A 16,999-nucleotide genomic window follows, 5' to 3' on the forward strand; every position below is an offset into this window, starting at 1 on the left:
TTTGAAAGCACATTTGCATGTCTGGCTGTAGCTGAACGTGTAGAGATGCTCGGTGTTAGTTCTTAGCTCCCAGCATGTTCGGGTTCGAATGCCGTCAGAGGCAACATGTAATTTTTAATTTTTGGCTTGGTTTTTATTAATTTCGAAAAAGCATTTGAGAAGTGAAGAACAAAAGCGTGTACAAACGAAAAAATATAACAACAATGCCATTGTTAATATGTTGGAGTAGTTTTGTGCTACTCTGATGTAATGCAGGGATGGAGTATATGGTCCTGCCCTAGGACATCGCAGTGTTAATTGGACCATATTTTTTATATGAATTGTGGTTAATTTTGGAGTACTTCTTGGTCTTTAGGGAGTTTACACGCATGCATGGAGTAGTCGCGATTTTTGCAGGGTTTGGGACGAAAATGCACTGACTCTCAAAAGTTGGCTTGTTTATACAGTTTGAGATACGCCCCCCGCAGAACCGCAGAACAGCTGGTTTGACACAATCGTTCATTCATGTGCAAAAAAATAAATGAACAATTTTGCACTCGTGGAGTAAAAATTGTAATTTAATTAAATAGTATCGTCCTAGGCTTTAATTTCATTTCGTGTTTTACCATTAATTTGCGTACCAAATATTTCTATGTACGGTAAGCTCCAAAAACTTAATGTATGTAAGTATTCACGTCCTACTGATGTTTCCAGGTTACCTGAGATCTGAATCATTGGAATTAGCGATTGAATAACCACCTGTTTTCGTTAACGGATTAGTCGAAATTCGTTAATTTTTAATATGTCTTGTTACTTTCGGCAAAACGCCGAGACCAGTGTCAGTATTCCAAAGTATATAGAATCGTCCACTGGCGTTGTCTACTATGACATCAAAGTGCGCGTGTACCAGGTGGAGTGGTTGGTGGAACGACGTTATCGCGACTTTGCTCAACTTCACGAAAAGTTGGTGGACGAAATATCAATTTCAAAGAAGTTGCTGCCACCCAAGAAAGTAGGCGGAATAAATAAAATTTACTGTGAAAACATTTGAAACTTAACTTTGTTTATCTTCCAGCTGGTGGGCAATAAAAATCCCGCATTTCTCGACCAACGGCGGGAACAGCTAGAAAAATATTTGCAGGAATTGTTGATATTCTTTCGTATACAATTACCGTGCGTATTGGCAGAATTCTTAGATTTCAATAAATACGATATAATTTATCTGCTGCAGGACTTGGCAAAGTTATTTAACGAATCCGGAAGCACGCTTTTGAGCTCCAAAAAGGAGTTTAACTTTTCCGCATTAGAGGTGTGTATTTATATAAAAGTGCTGGAGCTGAAGTTTCTATTTTTTAACGACCCGTCTTTTCTGGCAGGTTTATGCGATAAGCGAACGCTTGTGCCTGCCTTGTCCACCGGATAATATCGAACACCGTGGCAAATTTGACTTTTCACATGTGCTCGACTTCTGCACCCAGTTAGAGGTGCTCATTGTCACGCCTGTGAAGGTAAACCCGACTTGCTTATAAATGTAAACAGTAGTAATATAACACTCCTTATCGTCGTCTAGGATAACACTTCCTTCAACAACGACTATAACACAGTTGATGTGCCTATCGGCCGCAGCAATATTATCCCCAAGAATCTCCGTTTCACACTAAACGCATTCCGTAATATTAAAACTCTAAAATTCCATGGGCTGTCCACCGAAAATATAGTCGACATTGCAATTCTGAAACCAACAATGCAGACTATTTGTGTGCATAGCACCACAATGACACACATCAATCAAATACTCATGTGCGACAACATACACAGAGATACGGTTGTAGCTGCAGCATCAGCGTCTGCTGCGCCAGATGATCTATCTTCAAATAGTTCTGCAGCAGCGTTATCAACCTCGACTGGTAGCTGCATCGATGCGCCCATGTCTAGTGGCTTGCCATACGTGCATACAAATTGGAGCAATCTCGCCGAACTCGACTTGACAGGCAATTTACTCACGCAAATTGATGCCAGCGTGCGTACTGCGCCGCAATTGCGTACGCTTGTGCTCGACCAGAATCGAATACGCGCCGTGCAAAATCTAGCCGAACTCTCACAATTGCAGACTCTGTCATTATCGGTTAACCTCATAGCTGAATGCATTGATTGGCACTTGGAATTGGGTAATTTGGTCACTTTGAATTTAGCACAGAATCGGTTGAAGACGTTAAGTGGTCTGCGAAAGCTACTGTCTTTGGTCAATTTGGATTTGAGTTGTAATCTCATTGACGAACTCGAAGAAGTGGACAATGTGGCACGACTGCCGATATTAGAAACATTACGTTTGACCGGCAATCCGCTGGCGGGGAGTGTGGGTGAGTATTTAAAAGGCAAAAAAAATATGTTTTAATCTGTTACTATAGCGAAATAAACTTGCATTTTTTTCCAATTAGACTATCGGCCGCGTGTTTTGTCTCGTTTTCATGAACGCGCCGCTGAGATCTCGCTTGATAGTGAGCGTGGCACGCAAAAGGAGCTGGACACCGCGCTGGTGCTGTCAGCTTTGCATACATCGAAGATGCGGCAAATGAGTTGTAATGGACAGCGTTAGAAAGTGCGTGCCGTCTCACAGGTATGGTGCCAAATTCGAAAACGCCAAATTTAATAAACGAGTACCTAAAAGTAGACTACGCTTATGATGACTTTTAACCACTGTGCTTTCAACGCTGCTTAACGTTTTCAAAGCAAGCTGAAGAGTCCACGCTAGCTAGACAAATAATTGCAGTATTTTGCTCAAAACTCGACGTACTTGGTATTTTATTTTCGTTTCTCTAAAAGAAAACATTCCCCCATGTTTTTTGTTTCTTTCGATGCAATATTTTACCCTATTTTGTATTTGTTTTATTGATATGTATATACTAACCAATAATCGTGGTCACACATAAATTTAACTACATATAATGCAAAAATTATGAAAACGGTTGGGTTGTTTTATCAAATTTATTCAAACACGAAAGAACAAATTTTTTACAATTTGATTTTGCGCGAAAGTTATTTAAATAAATTGCACCACCAACTAATGGACACACTTGCGCATGCGCTTGACAATATCTCGTTAGATGCTTTTAAATAAAAATGTAAATCAAAGCGCTACATGTACAGTATATACACACACATATTGTTTATACATATTCTACTTGTAATTTTTGTCATTTATAATTTGCAAATTTATAATTCAATTTATGTATACGTAGTATGTAGTCACATATACGTGTGATTATGTGTGCACGTGCGTGTATTTAGTTTATGATCTTATACTGAATGTATATGTACGCACATATTTCTTTATTTATGTTGTCATTTGTTTAATTTTATCTGACTTTAAAGTGTTCCAATATATTTTGTCCTGAATTATTTAGTCCTTATAAATACGTATGTAAGTATATTAATTACTTTTTGTTTGTTTTGCATTAAGCAATTTCTGCTTATTTAAATAAAACTAAGAAAAAAGTTGAGTGTTTTAGCGAGTACGAGTTGCTGTGCGGTATTCGGAGGAAAATAAAGCCAAAAATTGTTTTGCTTTATAAATGTTCAAATAGAAAAAATTATGTTCAGCTCATATAATTGCTAAATCAATTAAAAAATAAAAGCATTTACGAGACAATGCAGAGTTCGATAGTGGTATTCACAGAAGAATGGCTGTGGAAAAGCGGTGTAAAATGTTGCATGTATTCTTTTTCGAGTTTAACAATGATTGACAACCTATATATGTTTCCTATATATAAATTTAGCGCTAGACTTATTGCAAAGCAAACAGCGTTAGCGTAATAAAATTAAAGATATTTGTATTTTTGGGTCGTTCCATAATATACAATTTTTGTTTCTGATACATATCTAAGTTCAAAAGAGGTTTTCACGAAACTCACAACTTTTAAAATTTGATTTAAAAATATATCAGCATATCCAGTAAATACTGGGTGGCGCCGATTGAGCTATATGGTTTGTATTCTTTATAACAGTTTTTTTTTTTACTCTGCCAACGGGATCCACGCCTGGAAATGACCTACCAGCAGCGTTGCCGAATGCTTTTGCTAAAAAATCGGCATTTTATCTTGAAAAAATCGTAATTTCGGTCAAAAAAACCTCAAATTTTTGGTTATAATACTGGGTGACGCCGAATGAGCTATATGGTTTGAATTCTTTTTAACAGTTTTCTTTGGGAATATTTGAAACAAAGAGTGTACGTTAACAAACCAAGAACCATTCTCCAACTCCAAACCAACATTCGAAATGAAATCATGGCCATTACACCCGAAATTCTGCGAAAAGTTATGGAAACTATGCTAAAAAGAGCACGTAAGTGCGAAGCAGAAAATGGACATCACTTACAGGATATCATTTTTCAAAGCTAATTGCACAAAATTCCCCAATAATATACTGTATTAAAAAATAAATAAAAATTATAATCACATAAATAAAAGAGTTATAAACCATTTAAACCATATAGCTCATTCGGTGTCACCCTATATAATTTATTTAAAATTACTGTTTCATTTTATCAACTGAACAAGTTGTAAGCTTCGTGAATAGCTCTTCCACTTTGTTAAATACTATGGGTGTTCGCACTTGTTGTGTTATCAGACTATCCAGTTGTTTTTATTTGGTTTACAACAATAAAATACACTATGGAATAATACATGCCTGTCACGGTAACCGACGGATGTCATACGCACAGATCTAATCCGATTCGTACTGTCATAACAAGTGAAGGGTTATATTCGTGCGAATGACACCCGTTGGATATATGCCTATACCGCTCTGAAGGATGTTATTCGCACGAATTTTATCCTTCAATGCGGATGGCATCCGTCGGATACCGTAAAAGGCATGATATTTTTTTAACCAGATAACCAAGATAGTGTGAGCCTCCACGCTGTTTTTCAAGAATTTTTAAATATTTATCTTACATTTTTAATTATTTGAATTTTTATATGAAATACTTAATTCTTTAAACTTTGCAACATTTTTACTAAAAATCGAAAGATTAATGCATGGCGTCTGATAGCCGATGGGCAACCATATACTAAAATTCGCATTACGTATGGCAACTGGCTGCTCACTGTCGGCTACTGAGTCTAGTAGCGCAAATTTCTGTTCCCAGCTTATGACGATCTTGTTATTTGTTTACATAAGTTGTTAAGCACATTGGAGCAAAGTTGCCAATAACCTCTCGATGTTCATGCCAAAAAAGTAATTTCGGATATTATCTGCGCTTTTTTGTATACTGAGATTAATCGCTATACATAATACAAAGTACGATACTGGTAGCCATGGCTACTAGACCGACAACTAGACACCAGTCGCCATACATAATATGGTCTGAAAAAAAATGAACTTTTTGACAGAAGTTTCCTTAGCATGTTAATTCTTTCTAAATATTCGCAAACAGTTTTAACACAACTCAACATTTTCTACCCGCCCAACCTAATCTAAACGCAAGGCATCTAATTTGTTTTTTCTGCGTCGCCCGAAATAGGCTTACGTCCGTTCGTATCGATTAATTTGCGAGAGAAACTTCCAAATCAATTTCTCACGTATAACAAAATGAAAAGCTTAATTTCGGTTGATTCCTTGCTTCTTTGAACCAATTCTTAGTCAAAAGAAATAAATGCAAAATTTTTGCCAACTCTTTTCTTGTAGTAACGGCATAAAACACTGGTGTTCATATTAGTTTTCGGTTATAAAATATTCCGTTGATTATTTTATTTTTTTTTTGTTGACAATTTTCAACTAAATGAAAAAAAAAATCAGCCAGTATGTACTCTGTGAATACCCACATCAAACTCACCAACTCATTCTCGTGTAAGACGCGCAAATAACGCCACTATCTGTCCATATCGACAATCATCGCGCTTTTGCAATTCAATTCAAATTTACTTTTTTTATTACGCTGCTCAATAGCTCTGCCACGGCAGCGTATAGTCGCGTTGCCGCTTATTTATTCGTTTTCATTGCTGTTGATGGTGATGATGCTGTTGCTGCTGCTGCATCATTTGATGGTAGTGCTGTTGCTCAGCAGCTGCTACCGCATCGAACATAGGCGTATGCACTTCGCCTATAAATTGTGGCGTGGCTGGCGGATTGGGGTCGGCCAATTCACCAATTAGCGGCATATCAATGTCGGATGTGTTGAGCGCATGCTGCTGTTCTGTCTGGCCGAAGCCAATGTGATACTGTGCTGCTTGCACGTCGCCACTATCTACAATGTGACCACCATAAGCCACAGCCGCCTGCTGATGGACGACATTGGCATCGTCAATACTGACCACTGTTTGTTGCTGCTGCTGCATGCTGCTGCTGTCCAGCACTGGCGTGGCCTCCATTTCGCCAAATTGTATGGGTGCAGCTGGATCACTAACCATTGTTCCCTGCGTTTCTTGCAGCTCCTCTGAATCACCGGCCGTGGCGGTTGCTTCAGCCGAAGTCGTTGCCTGGTCGCCACCCTGTTCGTCACCCTCGGCGCCAGATTCGCCATCGCGTCGCACTAAGCCCAACATGTCCAGCATATTGCGTTTGACTGTGTTCTCCTGTGCAGCTTCCACAGAAGCATAAGCTGATTTCTGACCGCAAGTGGCCAGATGGTGGGCCATCTTATTGCCAATAGATGTGGAGAAGCCACAAATGCAGTGCATCTCATTTGGTAGTGGTAGCTCCATGACGTCACGGGCACCACTTCCACCGCTACACTCGGCGGCATGCTCGAAAACGGCGCGCTCACAACACGACTTGTAATTGCATTTGTTGCATTTCAAAAATCCACTGCAACGGTGTATAATTGTAATTAGTTTAATCTTAATTAGGAATATACATTAAATTTCAACACTTACATGAAGTGATCTTCGTTTAATATCTCGGAGTTGCATTCAGCACAAATGGAGCCGTCAATAAAAGCATAAAACTCACCAAGCTTCGAAGCGATAGTATACGGTAGTGGTTCGCGATGATGGCTGCGTATCTACAAGAATAAAGAAACCCCTGATTAAAATGTGTTTTTGTGGCGAGTTGAAAACTGTTCACCTTCGGTGGTGAAATCAAAACAGAATTGGTCAGCAGTGGCTGTATTTTTTGTGTGCTCTTTAAGAGACTAGTGTGATGATTGGTTGAGTGTTGCTTCAATGCACCTAAAATTTTAAAATGAGTAAATTATTCAACGGGTAAAACAATTGTATTGAAACAGAAATGCATAATGCAACAATCTTTAATTATATAAAAAAATTTATAAAACACAACTTAATTACCTTTCTCAGTAAAGCTAAGCGCACACTTCTGGCAACGCAATTGGGAATCCTTCCTGCCGATGTGAGCACGTATATGCATATAGTAGTTCTCAATGTTGGTAATGCTGACGCGTCCCTTGTAGGAGAAGCGGAATATCTGGAAAAAAAAAATTAAAAAATAAAGAGCACTAACACTTCAACCTTTTCCTACACTCACATCCAAACAGAATGGACACTGCAAGAAGTTCTGATTCTTGTGATCATCATAAAAGTGACGCACAGCATCGCGGTGCGAAGACGAACGATAACCACAAGCCTGGCATACATACGGTAATTCCAACATATTGTGTATCTTTTGCAAATGCACGGTTAAGTGATGCAACGAGTTGAAACGTTGCTGACAAATCAAGCAGTGGTAAGAGGCCGATGAGCCAGACTTTGTTTCCAATGGATGCATAATTTGATTGTGTTTGGTCAAAACACTTTCACTTGGATGTTTATCCAGACAGAATAGACACTGGAACTGATGATCCTTGTCAGCAATGATATGTGAAACTAAATGTGTTTGCAGCTTCTCATTGGAATCAAAGGAATCGTTGATGTCACATATGGGACAATCTACAGTGGATGCCTCTATTACAACACCACTGTCATTCTTGTAAGGGAAACTTTCAAAGTTCATATCCAATCCATTGCGTATGCCATAGTACAACTCCTCAAGACCTTTCAAATCATCATCAACATCCTTCTCCTTCTTTATCTTAGCCTCGATCACTATCTTCTTTTGCGAGCCAGTTTCTGCCTTAGCATTGGAGGCATGTTTCGCTGCTGAGCCCTTTGTGGATGGTGGTGGTACTTTGCTACTTGACGAGCTGCCTGCTTTTCCTGCAACCTTAGATTTTGGTCCCGGCCTGTAGTCATTATCTGCAGCGGTGGCTGAAGGACGGCCACGACGGCCAGTACTAGCTGAAGTATCATGCTTTGAGCTGTCCGGTTTCTCCTTTTTAATATTTTTCACACTGACTTTTTCCGATTGAACATAGTCAGCTTCGTTGATTGCTATGAAAGAAGATGACATTTACGAGAACGCTCAGTAGAAGAGGTTATTGAAAAATTAAATCATTTAAAAAGTGCTGGAAAATTAAAATCGCATGCAGTTTCGACGATAGCGTCACGGCAGCAAAATTTTTGGTGCTCTAAAGTAGAGGAAAACTTCCTATTCCAATCCCTATTATGACGGAAAATTTCTACGCTCAACTTATCCTTTTAGTGTAACCCCTGGCAATTGAATTCAAAGCGAATTTGATTGAAACCCACTCGGAAGTGAATTGGAGAATCTACCTATATGACCAATTTGCCTTCTTATAAGGTCTGCGTTTAATTCTCACAAAACTATTTTGCCTTTATAACTCAACAATTCTAAATTCTCGAAAATCTCGTACAAAAAGCATAATACCACAAGTAGTTTCTTTGGTGTGTGGGCTAATTTTTACAATCACAAATTTTTAATCCAGCTATGTGCATATATATTCAATAAAAGTGCCAAAAATAAAATTCAAAAGCTTTTTATATTTGTTTAGTTTTCAATAAAACAAGAAATTTATTCAAAATCAAATTATCATTATTTTAACTTCACTACACTTAATTATCATTAAGATATTATGCTTTTTGTTTATAAATAAATGTCTTATTTTTTACATAGAAAAAAACGTTAAAAAATGTCGAAGGCTTGTTTCCAAATTATGTAAAACAAAACCACTAGCACAACAAAAGACTGGATTGAGTATAAAATTAAGCATTTTATGCAAATTAAACGTAACTCTTTTGTAACAAAATTAATTCTTTGGAATTAAACCTTCAGCACAAGTATTAAAAATTAAGTTAACGTAATAATTAAAGAAATTTGTACTCTAAAATTAATATTTTATGCATAAATATAACACCTATGGTTATAACATTTAGCGCTGCAACAATTATCAATTATTCAAGTTTTAAATTGAAGGACAAATAACACATTATTCTGCTCTTTCGAGAGTTCTTAGCATCTAGTTGAGGTATAAGGCTTGAGGTTTTAAGCACTTTATATAAAACTAGGACAAAAGCTAGCATTGAAAAGTTTGCTTCATCAGGCTTTAAGTGAGCGCTGTAATGGTAGAAGATAAAAAACAAAAGTTATGCATTAGTACGACAAAAATCAAAGCTTTATCCCAATGTATTCTACAAAATATCTTCGTCTCAAACTAGAAAAAAAGGGGCAGAAGTGTAGAGAAAAGCGTCAACTATGTTTTAATTTGTACTAACGTTTTTTCAATCGCTTTGGCGTTGTGTTTGCCGGTGTCTCACGATAATTGGCTGGCAGAACACTCCAGTCCTTAAAGGGATTTGTTGCGACCTATTAAAATATATATATATATATATTTATCAAATTACATTAATGCAACCTCATTTACATTCTCTCAAACAAACAAACATAAAATGTACCTGATACAAGCGCTGTGTTAGCGTTTCATTTGTATTCATGCGTGTCTGCTCCGCAATGTGTGCGGTGATGTTGTTGAATGCCTGTAAAGCATAGGTGCCAAATTGTTCACGCCATACCAACTCATCCAGAAATTGTTGTATCATTTGACGTGAAAGCAATGATAAAGTATTCTGGAACATACGTGGCACGATGCGACGCAAGTAGTCCATAACGGAGGAGTTGGTGTGCTTAGCATTTGTGTCGGTTGCTGCAGCTTGTATAATGTTCTTGAAACCCATCGAGTAGAGTGTCATTTTGTCCACAGTCAGATCAATGCAAATCACGCTATCTTTGTGTACCCAACGTTGCAATGGTTCCAATATAGTCTGGAAACGTTTTTTATAGTTACGATCAGCATCTGATACCGGCTCGACGGCCCGCAAGCGTATGGTTTTCTCTGCATAATCAAGTACTCCCAAAACTTCGACTTTTACTTGGCGCTGTTGGCCATCCTGTGATGTGGTTCCCAATGAGATGACACCAACCTTGAAATATGAGAAGAAATTGGAGAATTAAATTTTATGTATGTATGTAGATATATATATATCAATCTAACACTAACCTCTACAAATCTTTCTGGTCCACCCAACTTTTTGCATTTCTGATGCACAGCCAATGTGCAAATAGCGCGCAGCCAAGTGTATACACCTTTAATATACACATTGTCCACCTTAACCCACTGTACCACGTTTTGTATGTTTGTCTGGCACGACCAATGATAGACAAGTTTCAATATGCAAGATGGGGGATGTGGTGCGCCCTCAAAAATAGAACCATGAAATACAGAAACAAACCGCATAGGACAACATTCACTGATCCAAACATAGCCGCCAGTATAAGGGAACTTTGTGGCATCTGAATAGACACCTGAAAATGCAAGTATAATGTTTGCATTCATTAGGAATAGAAACGCATTAGGAGGTCTTGATAAATCCTTGCACGGTGTAGGGATTGCACGGATTGCAATGCTTCCCCATATGAAACCCGGTTTTATGCGCAATCCGTCCACCGTACAAGGTTAATGCAGGGGTTTTGCAGGACTTAGTGTATCGCCCTTTTATTTAAAAAAAAAAACAACACATTTGGATTATTTTCAGTTTCCAGATCTGATTTATGTTGATAGAGGGATCCTTTTTGCAACAACTTACCCAATTTCAACTCGTTCGTACGATGATTTGCACATTTTTGTTCAGCTTTTAATAGACCTTCTTGAATAAGCCATTCAGTAAATTTGTTTGGAGTCAACATCAGCACCAGCTTAACCTTCGAATCTAATTTACTTCGCGTACTGGACATATCTTTAACTTTAAGCCATGGTTTGGCCAAAACCACCAACGAAGGGAAGGTTTTACCCTGTAGTTTAGTTTCCTTGCCCTGATCTTTACCATCCTTTCCATCTTTGCCATCGGTACCGATAACCAATCCACCCACGGAACTTATTTCCGAGGGCTTGAAATTTGCTGGCGGTGTTGCAGGAGTGGCACCTCCTTTTTCTCCTTTGCCTGGTGTTGCAGCTTTACCAGCGGCTCCTGCTTTTGCACCTTTGGCGCCTACTGAACCCTTATCTGCAGGTGTGGCTGGCGCGCCTTTTTGACCTTTAGGCCCCTTTGCTGCACTTGCCGGCGAAGCAGCCCCTGCAGGCGATGTTCCCTTCTTGCCCGCTGCTATTGCAATTCGTTTCGCTAATGGCACATCGTCTTCTCCTTCGTCCGAAGACTCCAAATATACGAAGTTCGAAGGCCGTTTGCGGCCGCCACCTCGTGTACCACCCAAAGGCGTAGCAGGAGGGTTGGGCTTCGCTGGTTTTTTCGGTGGCAATGTTGCCTCCTTCAACTCTTGCAAAACTTTACCCTTGAATGAATATGCTTGAAATACCTGTCCATTAAAGAGTTCTCGACCTTCGTTGCTGGTCAACGCGGATTTTAATGCGTTTTTAATAGCATTGTGCTCGTTGGTCACCTTTTCATACGCGGCAAGTTGCGCTGGCGATAACTCCTCGACCCAACATTCTAACTCTAAGCTTATATCACTTTTGGTCACGCGCATTGTTCTTCTTGGCAAGTTAAACGCGTTTCAAAGAGCAAATATCCAAGTTTTCAATGAAAAATAGTAATTTTCACACGCAACAATTATTTTTTCGTCTGATAAAATTTTTCGCGGAAAGGAAAATGGCGCTTGCGGCGTTACCTCTTTGGCGTTGCCAGCTTAGTAACTTATGATTTGAGGTATTTCAGAGTAGATTTTGGAGATGTTGTAGAGTACAACAATGAAATGAGTCATGAGCGAAAGACACAAGATCACGTTATGCAGCGTTTTTGCTGCATTTAAAATGCAACATTTAGCACTTTCGAACATATGTTTTCGAAGAGCGTTCATGCTATAGCATTTAGCAAATGTACATTTACGCGAGTTCGAAATCGTATGCTTTTGTTAAACAGCCTTGTTCCAGTCGCTTATTCAGATCCGTATCTATTACGATAAATTCTCACGGAAAAGATAATGTCCAAAAATCACTACTGAAAAGGAAAAAATAAATTCTAAACCGAAAATTCAATACAAAAACTTGAATTGTTTTAACCATAACCAAACATTTGTTTGTGTATATATTCATTCAATTATAATTTCCACACTTAATTAGGAAACAAAACAAACAGAGTTGATCACAAATTAATCCAGATTTCTATCAGCATCATATCGATGTTTAATTTGCGTAACTTTTCTTTATCCAAGTAATGTAAAATAATAAATGAAATCTCGATCGGCGATCACTGAAACGCAGCTAGCGGCTGTATACTCGAAAAAGCAATGTTGCCACTTCTTCTCATTAAACCATGTTCGAATCGTGGAAATTTTGGAAGATCACAGGGTTGCTTTTAGCATTTAGATTCTAAATGCAAAAATGGAGTTGCATTTAGTTGCATTTAGGTGACGAATTTTGTATGGATAAATGTACATTTAGAGTAGCATTTAGAGCTAAATGTGCTTTTACGCGTAAGCAAAAACAGCCTATAATGGGCTGTTGCATAAGGTTTTTTGTTGAAAACTAAGTAGTTTACATTTAGCTACTATCTATTATAGCACGAAAAATTTTAGTTGGAAAGGCAAGTTTATGAAAACTTTACGTTCTTGACTAATTTCAGCTTTAAGCTCTTAAGAAAAGCAAAAACTCCATATAAAATGACGTACAAGAAATGGCTAAGAAATTTTCTTTAGTCAAATTTCCTTACGCAGTTCTTCAGAAATTTAGTACGCTTTCTACTACGGTTTTCTAAAGTTTTTTGTGAAAAAAGAGCACAAGGCAACCCAGGTTTGCAACAGAAATATATGCCCGTACCATTATTTCTTGAGGAAAGAGTGAGGCAACAGGCTGTGAGGTATAAAAAATGTCAAAATTCCTTGGACACACACGCGAAATAATGGCAATTTTTTCTTGACCGTTTTCGTAAGAGCTGGATACTTAGTTGCTTCCCATTTAAAGAACCAAGGACTTGAATTCAATTAAAGTTGACGCGTGTGGAAGCAAATAGAAAACACAAAAGAGAATGCGAAAAAATTGCCTTCAAGACTTGACGTGTCTGAAAGGGGACTAAAAAGAAGAGAGTGGAAAAAGTCGATTTTTTTAGCGGTTTCTACGCCATCTTGTTTCACTGGAAAACGAGCAAAAAGTAAACAAAACAAAGAAAACAACGAAAACCAAAATTAGCCAAAATTATTGTCAGCCACCTTAAACGCACAATTTAGGTAAAATGATGCATTAAAATATTTTAAAATCCGTTGTCATGTCGAATTAACTCTTCTTTCCTTAAATAAAAGTGTAAAACAGTGGTTCTTGTGATGTAAACAAACGCTCAGCTGACGAAACGGCACGATTACGATAACCGGGGCAAGAATTTTGAACAAGGACGTCGATAGAGGTTTTTGAAGCAAGTATAACGGTATATTTTCTTTTTTTTATGGGAAGCAAAAACAACAGAAGTTACCAAGGATCAAAGATTAAATTCATAATTTTTTTTTTTATCTAAATGCATTATTAAATGCATTATCTGTAAATTATTCGTACAAAATAAGAATATTTTCTCGCGTCATACTGCATGCGACACCATCAATAAATACCGCGATATTTGGATCACGCCAATAAATACCTTCAACTAATCGCTTTCAACAAAAGGCATGTTTTATTCAACCATCACAAGCAAATAGCTAAATCTTGGTCAAATAAAACGAAATTAGCTTATTTCCTATGTTAGCCTAATTTTGACAGTTGTTTGACTGGAAATAGTGTCAAAGTAAGTTTTCGCCTCTTTCTGATTGGCTGAAGGAGAAAATTTCTGATGCTGAATGGCAATGCCTCTTGTTCAATATACAAGCCAAGATAACTTTTCATAAGCCGATATAATTATGTTGGGTAAGTCCTCCATACAAAATAAGGTAACAGCTTAAATTTCTGGACAAATAAAACATGGCTAAAGTTGGTCGCCAGCCAACATTCAAGCTGAAATTAGTCAAGAACGCAGAACGTATACTTAAACGCAGTCTGTATACGCAGAATTTTGTTGATTACTGGAGCCCTCAGTGTTGCTTACTACAGTGTTGCCACTCATCAATGCCTTTTCATAAACTTACCTTTTCAACTACAAATTTTCGTGGTATAATAGATCGTAGCTAAATATAAGCTACTTAGTTTTCAACAAAAAAATTTTATTCAATAGTAAATTTCAAATATTTTAAACGTATTTTGAATAGGAAATTATACCTTTTTTACCATTTGCGAAACTGACGAAGTGGCAACCATCTATAGAAGGAAGAAATCCGCTGACACGGAAAAATCTAAATTCAGCTTTAAGCCGAAATTAGTCAAGAACGTAAACTTACCGGTACGTAAACCCGAGTCAGCTGACACGATCTTTCTTACCAGAGCGCCATGTAAATGAAAACTCAACACCGCAGAATTTTTCTGAAGTTGTAGCCCGTAGCGCAGAAATCTTCGGAATTTAGATTTTTCCGTGTCAGCTGATTTCTTCCATCTATAGATGGTTGCCATTTCGTCAGCTTTGCAGATGGTAAACAAGTTATAAGTTCCTATACAAAATACGTTTAAGATATTTGAAATTTACTATTGCATAAGGTTTTTTGTTGAAAACTAAGTAGTTTATATTTAGCTTCGATCTATTATAGCACGAAAAATTTTAGTTGGAAAGGCAAGTTTATGAAAACTTTACGTTCTTGACTAATTTCAGCTTTAGCCATTCAACTTTTTTTTGTGCAACCCTGCGTGAGTTGAACGCAAAATCGCCTGGTGCGAACGACCTTTTACTTATTTCGTTTCATTCCTCGTCAATTATTTTCTTCAATAGAATTTTGTCATTCTTATTCACTTCTGGTTTCCCTGCAAAACAAATTTTTTATTAAAATGCGAGAAAGTGAATCGAAATCATCGCGCCGTGAACGCGATCGTGACCGTGGAAGGGATAGAGATCGAGAAAGAGAACGTGATCGTGACCGCGACCGTGATAGGGATAGGGACCGTGACCGGGACCGGGAACGCGACCGTGAAAGAGATCGGCACTATTCGTGTAAGTACCATTCGAAATCAAGATCGCCATCCCGCAGTAGTCGTTCGAAGAAAAGCAAAAAATCTAAAAAATCCAAGAAATATTCAAGACGCAGTCGAAGCAGCAGCAGCTCATCATCTTCATCCAATTATTCTGTTGCTAGTCGTAGCAGTCGGAACTCGTATAAATCTCGCTCGCAGGCGAGAAGTACCCGTGCACCTAGTTCAGAGGAGAATTCGCGTACAGCAGCACCCGCTTCTTTGTCGGTTGCAACACTCAAAGGAATAGATGCTATTGATGCACATGTCCGAAAGGCATTGGACGCCATTGAGGAAGAGTCTTTTCAGCCAAAATCCTTTTTCAGCACACGGGATAGAGAAGCACCTGAAAAGAAACCCTTAGCTGATAAGGTCATAATTGATTTGGAGTCGGAAACAGTGAAGATGCCCAAGCTCACAGATACGACCAAAGAAAACTTGGTCGATGAAAAAATATTTCATCCTAATGTAAGAAAATCATAGTTTTTAAAACAATTTTTATTGAAATATGTATATTCTTAACATTTTGCAGTTCATTGGCGACGCAGATCTCAAGGCGGAAAAGTGGTTGCGCAAACTATTTAATTACCGGCAAAGATATTATCAGGAGTAGTTTAAACTTATATATGTTAGTATAGGTACTAGGTACTACACAAAAAACAATAAATAATAAAGCATACTCTTTAGAATATATCTGAACCGGTTTTACGTGCGCGTATCAAAGCCTCGTCAGCGTTCAATTGTTCTTCCTTGGATGGATTTAATGGACTGCCATCTTCGTTTAGTTTACCCTCCTTGAAGTCTGCAATGATCTTTTGGGAATACACTGCATTAAACAAGTCCAAGCTGGTGAACTCCGATTGTACCACTTCTGGCGCCTTGTATGAGACGTAAGGCTTCAGTTTACAATCGGTTAAATCTGGCACTATTAACTCGGGTATACGTTCTGGTATCTCTACATATTTGCCGTCAATGGTGACGCCGGTGTCCCGTACGCCGCGCTTGTCAATAGGCACAGGTGGATTGGCTAAAGTTTTTTGGGCTAACTTGACACTGCGTGTGCCTCGCTTGTTGGGCGCGAGAAACTTGCGAAAATTACGTTTGCCTTCAAGTGGAGTTGTTGTACTGATGGTGCGGCTGCTTTTGCAAATCAGCGGTGCAATGCGGAATAATTTCTGGCAGTTCTGCATATTTTACGCACAAATTAAATTTGATTAAATAACAGAGAATTCACATGTATAAACATTAGTAAAAGACTTGGTGATAAACTTCTCTCAATGCGGAACGCTAAAAGTGGAACGCTATAGTGTGCTTGGTTTGCTATGTGGATGGCTGTGGAAATTGGAACACTCAATCACAGTAAGTGCAATAAGTTTTTTAATAAGCTAATTTATTAGAAAAAAAAAAATTATTAAGTTAAAACCAAAATGAAATTGGCAAAGTGTGTTTGAATTTAACATTGCTCCCATAACCATGCCCATACAAGAAAGAGGTCTTTTATTTCCGTAAGCCTAATTGCAGCTTGCTAGTGCTGTACGAGCAAGTTGAAATATATTTCCGAAATCGATTCGCGCTCCTTCAATTGCTTTCACATCTTGCGCCTTTTTATTTCTGAAACTTATTTCCGAAATGTGACAGAAAGGTCTT

The 16,999-nt window shown here is 38.1% G+C and overlaps 4 protein-coding genes across 5 annotated transcripts; 2 read left to right on the forward strand and 2 right to left on the reverse strand.

The window, feature by feature from the left end:
• Positions 1 to 439: 439 nt before the first annotated feature.
• LOC118745022 (nischarin) lies at positions 440 to 3,123 on the forward strand. Of its 2 annotated transcripts, none has more exons than XM_036478534.1 (6): positions 440 to 638; positions 694 to 991; positions 1,055 to 1,288; positions 1,356 to 1,487; positions 1,550 to 2,339; positions 2,418 to 3,123. In XM_036478534.1, exons 2-6 carry the CDS (start codon positions 782 to 784, stop codon positions 2,573 to 2,575), a joined length of 1,524 nt encoding a protein of 507 aa, XP_036334427.1. In that variant the 5' UTR covers positions 440 to 638; positions 694 to 781; the 3' UTR covers positions 2,576 to 3,123. The 2 variants fall into 2 exon arrangements, with proteins under 2 accessions (XP_036334427.1, XP_036334428.1); XM_036478535.1 differs by having other exon boundaries at positions 440 to 633.
• A 304-nt stretch (positions 3,124 to 3,427) lies between these two features.
• On the reverse strand, positions 3,428 to 11,966 carry LOC118745021. Its single transcript, XM_036478532.1, has 9 exons — positions 10,911 to 11,966; positions 10,325 to 10,629; positions 9,723 to 10,247; positions 9,543 to 9,633; positions 7,459 to 8,300; positions 7,263 to 7,398; positions 7,042 to 7,145; positions 6,852 to 6,979; positions 3,428 to 6,783 (listed from the first exon to the last, which is right to left on the reverse strand). Exons 1-9 carry the CDS (start codon positions 11,806 to 11,808, stop codon positions 5,973 to 5,975), a joined length of 3,840 nt encoding a protein of 1,279 aa, XP_036334425.1. The 5' UTR covers positions 11,809 to 11,966; the 3' UTR covers positions 3,428 to 5,972.
• A 3,107-nt stretch (positions 11,967 to 15,073) lies between these two features.
• On the forward strand, positions 15,074 to 16,043 carry LOC118745024 (splicing regulatory glutamine/lysine-rich protein 1). The gene is made up of 2 exons (XM_036478537.1): positions 15,074 to 15,820; positions 15,885 to 16,043. Exons 1-2 carry the CDS (start codon positions 15,173 to 15,175, stop codon positions 15,963 to 15,965), a joined length of 729 nt encoding a protein of 242 aa, XP_036334430.1. The 5' UTR covers positions 15,074 to 15,172; the 3' UTR covers positions 15,966 to 16,043.
• Positions 15,822 to 16,614, reverse strand: LOC118745025 (39S ribosomal protein L41, mitochondrial). Its single transcript, XM_036478539.1, has one exon. It carries the CDS (start codon positions 16,540 to 16,542, stop codon positions 16,036 to 16,038), a length of 507 nt encoding a protein of 168 aa, XP_036334432.1. The 5' UTR covers positions 16,543 to 16,614; the 3' UTR covers positions 15,822 to 16,035.
• Between the last annotated feature and the right edge of the window lie 385 nt (positions 16,615 to 16,999).

The sequence above is a fragment of the Rhagoletis pomonella genome, unplaced genomic scaffold, assembly GCF_013731165.1.
Source record: "Rhagoletis pomonella isolate Grant_MI unplaced genomic scaffold, Rhpom_1.0 Rhpom_scaffold_00008, whole genome shotgun sequence".
Lineage (NCBI taxonomy): Eukaryota > Metazoa > Arthropoda > Insecta > Diptera > Tephritidae > Rhagoletis > Rhagoletis pomonella.